Genomic DNA, 9,742 nt, shown 5'->3' with positions numbered 1-9,742 from the left:
TTTCATGACTCATGAGGTACAATTGTCACAGTGAGATTGAATCAAAAACGCGAAATGGAATGATTTTTCAGAAAAATTTGGATAAGTGTAAAAATATACTACCAAAAATTTGTAACAAGAAAAATTTTAAACACCACTTGATATTTAGAATAAGGTTGTTGTTAGACTGCTAAATTCTATAGATGAATATATGGTTGGTAACTTGGTATACATTTTCTGCGTATATTTGTTATTTAAGGTTTTTTAGAATATATTTCCTTCCAATCCAAATATAATTCAATTCATGAATTTAAAGGAAGAGTAAGGTCATTTTAAAAAAATATAACAATATGTATCCTTGATGAGTGCACGCAATTTTTTGTACTCTTCTTAGAAGAGGTATGGATATGATTTATCCGCTTTTTCTTTTTCTGAACTCAAACTTATTAGATTGATAACTATGACTATGTATCAGAATTTGATAGTTTAAAAGAAACTATTGCAATTTTTAGATAATCATACTTAAAAAAAAATATACACATAATCCGCATTTATACAATACATTATACATAATACATTAAATTATATTATGTAATGCAACCGTACATCGTATCCAGTATAGAATTGAATTAATTATTTCAATAAGATTTGTTAGAGAATATATCTCAATATATACTTTGTATATTTGTAAATATTTAGTTAAGCATCTAAGTATTTTCGTATTTCATATTTCATATTTCATATTTTTCCCCTTACATGATCAATTGGTTAGTGCCACCAAAGATTGACTTCAACCTCCTTACCTGTTGTTCATCCAACAATGTGATCTTTGAGATTATTTCAGTTGGTAGGTCATTTGCACCTAATGCTACACTAACAGTTTGAAATCCAGGATTTGCGCTGTTTAAGCTAACAAATGCGAGAGCAGGAGTATCACCAACGTTAACTTGAAAATGAAGTAAAGTATGAGGAAAAATCATAACATCATACTTATTTAATATTTTGTAATACGCAGTATTATTTGTTCCAATAAAACCGGCTATGATTGTTCCTTCGATGACAATAATAATTTCTGACACTCTGTGTGTGTGAATTGGAACAACTCCGCCTACAGCCAAGTCTAAGCGTGCCATAGTAAGGCCTAAGCCGTTTAAGGCAGGAAATGTTTCTTCATTTGCTAGAATGGCAGCAAATTTAAAGATAGTATCAAAGTTACCAGGATTATGAAAACCGGTAAAAATAAAGTCATCTGATGTAAGCTTATCGGGATTAACACAAGGGTAACCTGCCGGAGTTTTGGGGAGTTTTAAATTTGACACACAATAATCAACAACATTAAACTCTGCAATAGAGAAAGTAATAAGGAGAGTGAAGAGTAAGACGATTAAAAGAAATTTCATGTTTCAATTGTTTTTATTAATTGATGAGAAGGTACGTATCTAATTGTTGCCAAAATGTGTTCTTATTTATAGAATATTGATTGTCCCTTCTATAATACGTGCATGCAAGAGAATCATTTTAGTCTTTTAGATGTTTTACATTCTTACTTAGGTAGTGGACCTTGTCCGAGCCTATGTGGGGTCGAACTTGTCGTCTGTGTATATGTCCGAACATATCGATTTTTTGATTGAGGTCAACTATTATTCAATTTGATTACGATTCGTGCACATGGAATAAGATTTACAATTGAATTCAGAGTTTGTATATTAAAATCGTTTATGGATAAAATATAATAGGTCATTGTCAGTTTATTGTTTATCGGTCATTTGTGAGTTTGTTTTGGTTGAAGATTAAATCGGGTGTATTTTGATTTTAAATTTACATATTTTGTATAACTCATGTTAAATATCGATTTATATGGAGTTTGAAAATGATCTCGATTGATTGTATTATTTAGTGTTCACGTTCATAAGGAGTTCGAATGGATACTGGTTGGGTTCGAAGTGTTATGAATCGGTTGACAAGTCCAACCCTGATATCTTGGTTTCGGGTGGCAATGCACCGTGAACCCATATATATATCATCTGCTGATACATGACCAATTAATGTTAGGGATAAAAATTCTTTCCGACATTATGCCGTTCCGAGAAGTTACAAAAATACCTCGAATAGTGCCACAATCCGTTCTACGTACAACATTATGTTGAACTACTTCGACAAGCCTTCGCGTGAGATATCCAGCATCTGATGTTCGTACCACAGTATTCACAACTCCTTTGCGGGCTCCGTAGCAAGAAACGATATATTCAGTTAAAATGAGTTCTTCGTAAATTGCTTTGAATAGGTAAATCAATCATTTGTCCTTGTGGATCTGACATTAATCCTCTCATACCTACTAATTGATGTACCTGAGACACATTTCCTCTAGCTCCCCAAAAAGACGTTATATAGACTGCATTATAAGGGTCAGTCATCCTAAAATTAGGATTCATTTCTTGTTACAAATATTCACTTGTAGAATATCATATCTCAATAGATTGACGTAATTTTTCTACTGCGTGTACATTTCGATAATGAATGGTGTTTTTCCAAACTCAAACTTTGTTGTTCAGTATTTTGGACTAGCCATCCTTTAGAAGGTATTGTTAAAAGATCATCAATTCCTAATGAAATGGATGTAGCAGTGGCTTGCTGGAAACCCAGAGTCTTTATTTGATCTAGGATGTGTGACGTATATGTCATTCCAAAGTGATCTATAATTGACTAATAAGTCGTTTCATGGCAATTCCATCAATCGCTTTATTATGAAAGACCAAATTGGCCCGTTCTTCCATAAGTACCTCCATATTCCGATGCGTAGGATTCGACAATGAATGGGGTTGAGTTAGTGTGATTCGAAAACTTTCTTTTCTTGATCTTAATTCACCTAAAGCTTCACAAATTAGAATCCTAGTAAAACCCGAAAGACTCAAATTCCCCTTTGATTGAAGAATTACGTAGCTTAGGTACAATATGATTAAGTATACTATGAGCAGACTAGACAAAATCCTTGTCGTTGATACATAACTAATGGAATGTTTATAGTATTGCCATTGCCTGATAAAATCATCTTGTCAGTAGTTGTATAAATAATCTTTCTCTCACGTTCAACTATAGCAAGAACTCCTGAATCTAGAGCCGCTTGGCGTTCCAACCCAGTTCCAACAATGCACTTCTCGAACTGAGATAGCTTGACGTTGCATATTAGAACTCATTAAAGCTCGATTTGCATCATTGTGCTCGATAAAAGGAATCAGGGAAGCTCCAATAGAAAAATATTGGAAGGAAAAGATACTTCAAAGATGAATTTGTTCCCACGCAAATATTCATGAATTCTTGACGGTTTCGGGCTGGAACAACCTACTCCTCCTGACTACCTTGATTCAGGGCCAAAGAATTTTCGGACGCTAACATATAGTATTCATCTTTACTTGGTGATTTATAAAGGATCTGTATCCTTTTTTATCTCTCATAAATTTCATAATAATGGCTTTCTAGAGACCCCCAAGGCCCAATCCTCGCGTGGATTGCTAAGGATCCAATAAGCCCAACATTAATTCCTTCAGACGTGTCAATTAGAAAAATACGCCCATAGTGACTAGGACGATGGATATCTCGTATCCAAAAACTAGCAATTCGCCCTGTCAATCTGTAACACCCCGGCCCCTCGTACTGTTGGTGACTACTCATGGAGACTGTAGACTAGCCCCACAAATCAGCACAAGTCTTTACAATGCACTTTAGCCTCACTCGTGAACACCTGGGTAAACTTCTCAGGAGGTCACCCATCCTAAGATTGCTCCACACCAAGCACACTTAACTGTGGAGTTCTTAGAAAATGAGCTCCCAGACCTTGTTGATATGAGTAGTCTATCAATCTCTTTTTAAGCTAAATCTGGGGTATTACACAATCCCTCAGAGCCCAAATAACTCAAATTTCTCCCATGAACTATTTGTGTCAATGGATTAGTTCGATCCAAAACTTGAGATAATGGGTGTAATCCAAAAAAAGATTCAAAAGCCGTTGTTAATGGAGTTGAAGTTACCAAATTCTGAGGAGTCGGTATTAATTTATGCCAAATTGCTCCAGATATAGTTCCGCGAACCACATTTTCTAAACGAACTAGAGCCAATTTGAATTGATCTTGTAAGAGATCTGCTGCAGAACGAATACGTTTATTTTTCAAATGATTCATATCATCAAGTGTACCCATTCCAAATTTCATTCTGATCAAATGATCCGCAGCTGCCAATATATCCCGCGGTAACAAAAACGTATTGTTTAAGGGTATATCAAGGTTCAGTCGCCGGTTTTCGCATCTTTGTTGAAAGAATTTTTTGTAAGTCCTTACATAAAGATTCCGAAAATACTGGATCCCCACCCACACAAGCAATTTGTTGATAAAACTCCAAAATGGCATTTTCTTTTTACCCTATTTTTTCTCTCTTTATCATTCAGGAAAGACAAGAAAAATTCTGGGTTGCAAACATTATCCAGAATTTCTCGTAAAATTCGAACCCATAGTTGATGATAGAACTAAAATAGATATTTTCTGTTTCCTACTCACACGAGCCCATATCCTTGCTTTTCGATCAATCTCTAATTCTGATCTTCCTCCCCAATCTGATATTATGGTGCCGGTATAGACGAAATTCCATTATGGTCCAACTCGGATCTGTAATAAATACCCGGGCTTTGCAATATTTGATTGATCACAATTCTGTATATTCTATTCACTATAAAAGTTCCCATGGAATTCATTAGAGGAATATTTCCAATCCAAATTGTTTGTTCTTGCATCTCCCCGCTAATTTTCCAAATTAATCTCTCGAACACATATAATTCAGAAGAATATGTAAGTGATTCATACACAACATCTTTTTCTTTTATCAAAGGTTCTGCCAATTGATATGTTTCCACAAATAATTGAAATTCAATTTCTTGGTTTGTATCTTAAATTTTTGGAAACTTATAAAGTTCTTCTATTAAGCCCTGGTCAATGAACCTACAAAATCCTTCAAATTGTATTTGATCAAATCTAGGAATTGTAGACATTCCTTCATTTCTATCCCGTAGCATTTGAACTCAATTCCCTATTTATTGAAAAATCCCATTGTTGGCTCATTCTTCATTGGATCATATAGATTGATCTAGCTCCGATGGAATGTATATTCTGTTTACTTAAATCACATAAAATTTGACACAAAAACTCCATGTATGAATATACGAAATGTATGAAATACGTATGAACGGGGCAATAAATAAAAGATTCTACTCAAAGTTTAAAATGCATTAGATACAAAATGAAAGAAGTTGATAAAACATTTTTATAAAAAGAATTCTGCTACTTAAATACTTAAATTAGATTTTTTGATTTATATGATTTAGTTTAGTATCGAATATCAGTTAGTTCCTGAGTTAGTCAAATTCACTTAAAATTATAGTAGATTCTAATTAATTTGCACACCTATAATTAAATGTTTTTAATAAAGAAATTAGAAAATATCAAATTACCACCAAGAATTAATTCAGAAAACATATAAAAGAACCTTTCCTAAAAAACCTTTTATTTATTAGTGGACTTAAAGCTATTTAGAAGGTTTAGTAGATTACGTGAGGATAAGATCATTCTCGTTTTTTACTTGTTTGATTTTTATAATAATCTTACTGGCTTAGCTTTTTTTGATTTTTGTTTTTATTTTTAAATTGCTTTTATAATATTGTGAATATTTCTAATATAGACTTCGTTTACAATATTATTATTATGGATCATTTCTTAATTATATGTTTACTGGTCTATACTTTTCCCTCTCTACTCCCTTAAATCCATACTTCTTAAATTTAAAATTAATGTACATTAATTTATGTGTATTAAATTCATACAAGACAGATTTTGTATTGCTGTAAATCGATGTCGTAGGATGGTTTCTAATGAATTTTTTTATTATGTATCCATGCAAAAGTTTCAAAATAGTGATAAAGAGTATATTTTTGTGAAATGAACTATTAAAATACATTTTGAATGTTTTTGGGAAAATATTCAATCATGAAGAAATGACCACGCAAAGACCTATTAAAAGTACTTAAAAGATTTTCTTTCAAAAAAAACTACTTAAAAGATTTACACAAAAATTTCTAGTGAGAAAGTCAATTGTAGAGCTTATCAACAAACGTTTAACAAGCACCCCTCAAAAGGAGAAACAAACAATAAGAAGAGAAGTTTCATTATACTAGCTTAACTTTACGTACAAACACACGAAATATTTTAATTTTAAATTATTTGTAATTTACTACTTCTTCCTATTCACTTTAATGCTATATTTAGTTTTTCAACATTATTCATTAATCACTTTTATTATGTCTTTTGTTTTAAATTTATAAGTTAAAACATAGTCAAGTAGAATTTTATTTGATTTTTACTAATGTAAATTTTATTAATATCAACTTTTTATAATTTTTACTTAAGCACAATTAGAGATATTTAAGATTAAAAATATGCGTTGACAAATGTGCCAAAACTAAAGGGAATAGAAGGGAGCATTATTATTAGCTTCTTATAAATAAATCAAAAGAAAAATTACCTAGAATAATTCAATTTTTTCATAATTTTCCTATAATAATTTCTTCTATTGATTAACCATGAATGATCCCAACTTTAGGGGTATTTACCTAGAGTAAACTTGGGTTACCCGATGACCTACTATAGTAGGTAATTCACCAAAATAATAAACTAAGAATTAATTTAAACTTAGAGAAAAATTTTAAAATTTACATAAAAAATTCTAAATAATAAAAAAATCATAAAATTTTTAAAAATATTTTTTAAATATTTTTTTGACATTTTATTTTAATTTAACTTTTTTTTAAAAAATAAAACTTGCTATAGCAAGTCATCTGGTTACCGGGTTTACTCTAGGAAATTACCCCTCAAAGTTGGAATTTTTCATGGTTAATCAATATGTGGGATTATTATAGGAAAATCATGAATAGGTTGGATTATTCTAGGTAATTTTTCCTAAATCAAATTGATTTTATATTTCAATATATACATCTATATATCTTGCCTTATTTTAATTTAATGAAAACAAAATATTTGCTCATTTTTTAAATTTTATGTTTATACCTACTTGTAGCTTGTTTTAATTATTAATATCTATATGTGATAATGATGATGAGAATTTCGGCTAAATGTGCGAGTAAAAGCACTTGACAAGGTCCATGATAACACTTGTCTTTCTCCATATTTTTTATTTCTTCACAAAATTCATTCGTATTAACTATTCTTAAAAGTTGATCTTCCAAACTAAAAGTTTGTGAATTATAAACACTAATGTATATTTATTTTACTTATTTTGTTATTTGTTTGTATTATATTAAAGGATGGGATGAGAAAAAAAAAAGTATTATATAAGATTCAATCTCAAAAAATTATCTGACAAAGACATTATTTACTTTAACTTGTTGGGATGAGTTATCCTACATCTACAAATTGAAAATGGTGTGCACGCTTTATAAGCTATTAGAGACCTTCTTCCCATAGCTATATGGTTTTGGGATGGTAAATATCTCCTTGGCTTATGAAGTGTGTGCACTTGCGTCCTCCCGTTAATATGCTGGCATTCACAATAAGTCCAACCTAATTTAACATAACTATTAAAACAAAACTGAATTCTTTAATATAGTTCAATCCTCTATTTTACGCGAATTATTATTAATGATCTCGCGATGCATGGTTATAAAAGTTCTCAGTTATAGTATGTTCGTACTTCCATTATTAAAATTATTATAGGAGTATAAGATATTGCAACACAAATAAACTTCCTAGGCGTTACAATTAATTCATATTGAGTGGTTTTTATCAACTTAATTGTCGAATATCGTTTCACAACTAATATATCAATCTATATCTGTCTAATTTTGATCCTTGAAATTTATATGTAATCCAACTTGAAATCAATATGACATAACTTGAAATTTTGACTTGTGCTTTAAAAATACCTCAAACCGAAAATACTAGAAAAACTAAGTCAAATCTGAATGAAACTCAAATTTGGTATCGTACCCTTTTAACCTGTTTTTTTAGTTTTTACATTTTCATTTAGTCGCGATCCACTATATTTTAAATAATTTTTTTTTCATTTTGAGTCATATTTCGTTATTGTAACCTCAAAATTTGTATGATATTCCTAAAATATATATAAAAAAATTATTATATAATACTCCCTCCTTCTGATTATTATTATCTCATTTGATTTTTGAACACTATTCATCAATCACTCCTAGTTCTTAATCTATAAATTATAACTAAGTCAAGTGAGATCTTATTTTTACTCATGTATAATTAAAAATATTTAAGATTGAAATAGTGTATTGATAAATATGTCAAATAATAGTGAATAAGAGAGTAAAATGGATTCAAGGTTCAAGCATGCTTCTGCATAGTGAGAATCAACCCCTTTTTAAAACCGAAAGAGAGAGAGTCTTCCACCACTAAAACGACTAAAATTATATTCTTTCTTAGAATTTAAGTCCTTGTTTATTGGGGATAGATTTTATGGGTGTCATAACAAACTTCTTGAGACATAAAATTTTCACGTGTGAAAAGCAAAATAATTCCACTTATAAATTTATATTAAAATTCTATAGCACGTCTCACACTAAAACGATCTCAAAATAAGAAATTTATAACTTAAAAGTTTTTTTATTAGGCTATTTAATTAAAATATAAGGCATGTCTCACGCAGTGGCGGATCCAGAACTCAAAACTATGGGTAACACCAACGTGTTGAAGTAAATTAATCAAAAATTTGACAAAGTTTTATTTGTAAAATGAACAACCCAAAAAATTTTCATTACACCAAATTAACTCGTACAAGTAAAATATTGCAATAATAATCTCATTTCACTGCCACTGAAAACTGGAGATTTAATTGTCATCCACACCGCATCGTACAAAGTTACAAGTTACAAGTTACAACGAGATCAAAGTTTGACAAAGTGAAATACTTCCTCCGTTCTGAAATACTCGCTACGTAATGATTATTAACATTATCATTGTTCAAGCTTAACTTATATATCACGGCTTGTATGTAAGAAAAGATATAGACAAGTAAGATTTTATTTGAATCGTCTAATCGCATACTTTCATAAAATTAGCTATTTATAATTTTTAGATGTCAATATTTCAATATATAAATAATTAAAAAGAATATATATCAGATTGCGTAAAAAGTCAAATGCAGCCAATATTGGAAGTTTAAGGCAACAAAAAAAGAAAAATTATTTTTTTTAGAAAAAACATGGTTAGCCTATGGTACCCATTGTTATAATGTGCATTCGTCATTAATCTCACAGTGAGACCGTTTCATATAAAATGATGAGATCGTCTCATACAAGTTTGGGTAAAATTTTGCAATTATTGTCTTTTTCTCTAGTGGATTATATTTAGGTGGTAATAAATATTCTTTCAAGTAGAGAATATTTTATTATAAGCTATGAAAAAACCGACCATAACGCAATAAATGAAACTTGATTATTTCGATTTAGTGGGGTTATAGCGTTCTGATGACCTTTGTAGATTTGCCATTACTAAAATACCATTAATTATTTTGTTTTAGTTAGATATTATCACATAATCCATCTAACTATCTATATACTTTCTCCATCTCTTAAAATTGTTCCCATAAAAAATACTTATGAGAATTTAAAAAAGAAAAATTTGATGATAAATATGTTATTTTATTGAATAATAAACTTGATAGAGAAAATTAAAAGTGAGTATTA

At 30.2% G+C, this 9,742-nt stretch overlaps 2 protein-coding genes and 1 pseudogene across 2 annotated transcripts; all 3 read right to left on the bottom strand.

The window, feature by feature from the left end:
- Positions 1-501: 501 nt before the first annotated feature.
- LOC130815238 (auxin-binding protein ABP19b-like) lies at positions 502-1,414 on the bottom strand. Its single transcript, XM_057681634.1, has one exon. It carries the CDS (start codon positions 1,377-1,379, stop codon positions 732-734), a length of 648 nt encoding a protein of 215 aa, XP_057537617.1. The 5' UTR covers positions 1,380-1,414; the 3' UTR covers positions 502-731.
- Positions 1,415-1,872: 458 nt separating this feature from the next.
- Positions 1,873-2,661, bottom strand: LOC130815699 (DNA-directed RNA polymerase subunit beta''-like). Its single transcript, XM_057682186.1, has 4 exons — positions 2,484-2,661; positions 2,312-2,371; positions 2,083-2,202; positions 1,873-2,003 (listed from the first exon to the last, which is right to left on the bottom strand). Exons 1-4 carry the CDS (start codon positions 2,659-2,661, stop codon positions 1,873-1,875), a joined length of 489 nt encoding a protein of 162 aa, XP_057538169.1.
- An 11-nt stretch (positions 2,662-2,672) lies between these two features.
- LOC130815698 (DNA-directed RNA polymerase subunit beta-like) lies at positions 2,673-5,038 on the bottom strand (annotated as a pseudogene).
- Between the last annotated feature and the right edge of the window lie 4,704 nt (positions 5,039-9,742).

The sequence above is a fragment of the Amaranthus tricolor genome, chromosome 6 (genome assembly GCF_026212465.1).
Source record: "Amaranthus tricolor cultivar Red isolate AtriRed21 chromosome 6, ASM2621246v1, whole genome shotgun sequence".
NCBI lineage: Eukaryota > Viridiplantae > Streptophyta > Magnoliopsida > Caryophyllales > Amaranthaceae > Amaranthus > Amaranthus tricolor.
The sequence above is the reverse complement of the archived record's forward strand: the minus strand, read 5'-3'. Positions and strand labels throughout refer to the sequence as shown.

Bases quoted from the DNA above. Each gene is read 5' to 3' on its own strand.
- LOC130815699 (XM_057682186.1), bottom strand. From the start codon at position 2,661: ATGACATATACGTCACACATCCTAGATCAAATAAAGACTCTGGGTTTC. The intron at 2,372-2,483 runs GTACACGCAGTA...CTTATAATGCAG, and splicing joins ACACCATTCATTATCGAAAT to TCTATATAACGTCTTTTTGG. The intron at 2,004-2,082 runs GTATTTTTGTAA...ATGTATCAGCAG, and splicing joins GGATTGTGGCACTATTCGAG to ATGATATATATATGGGTTCA.
- LOC130815238 (XM_057681634.1), bottom strand. From the start codon at position 1,379: ATGAAATTTCTTTTAATCGTCTTACTCTTCACTCTCCTTATTACTTTC.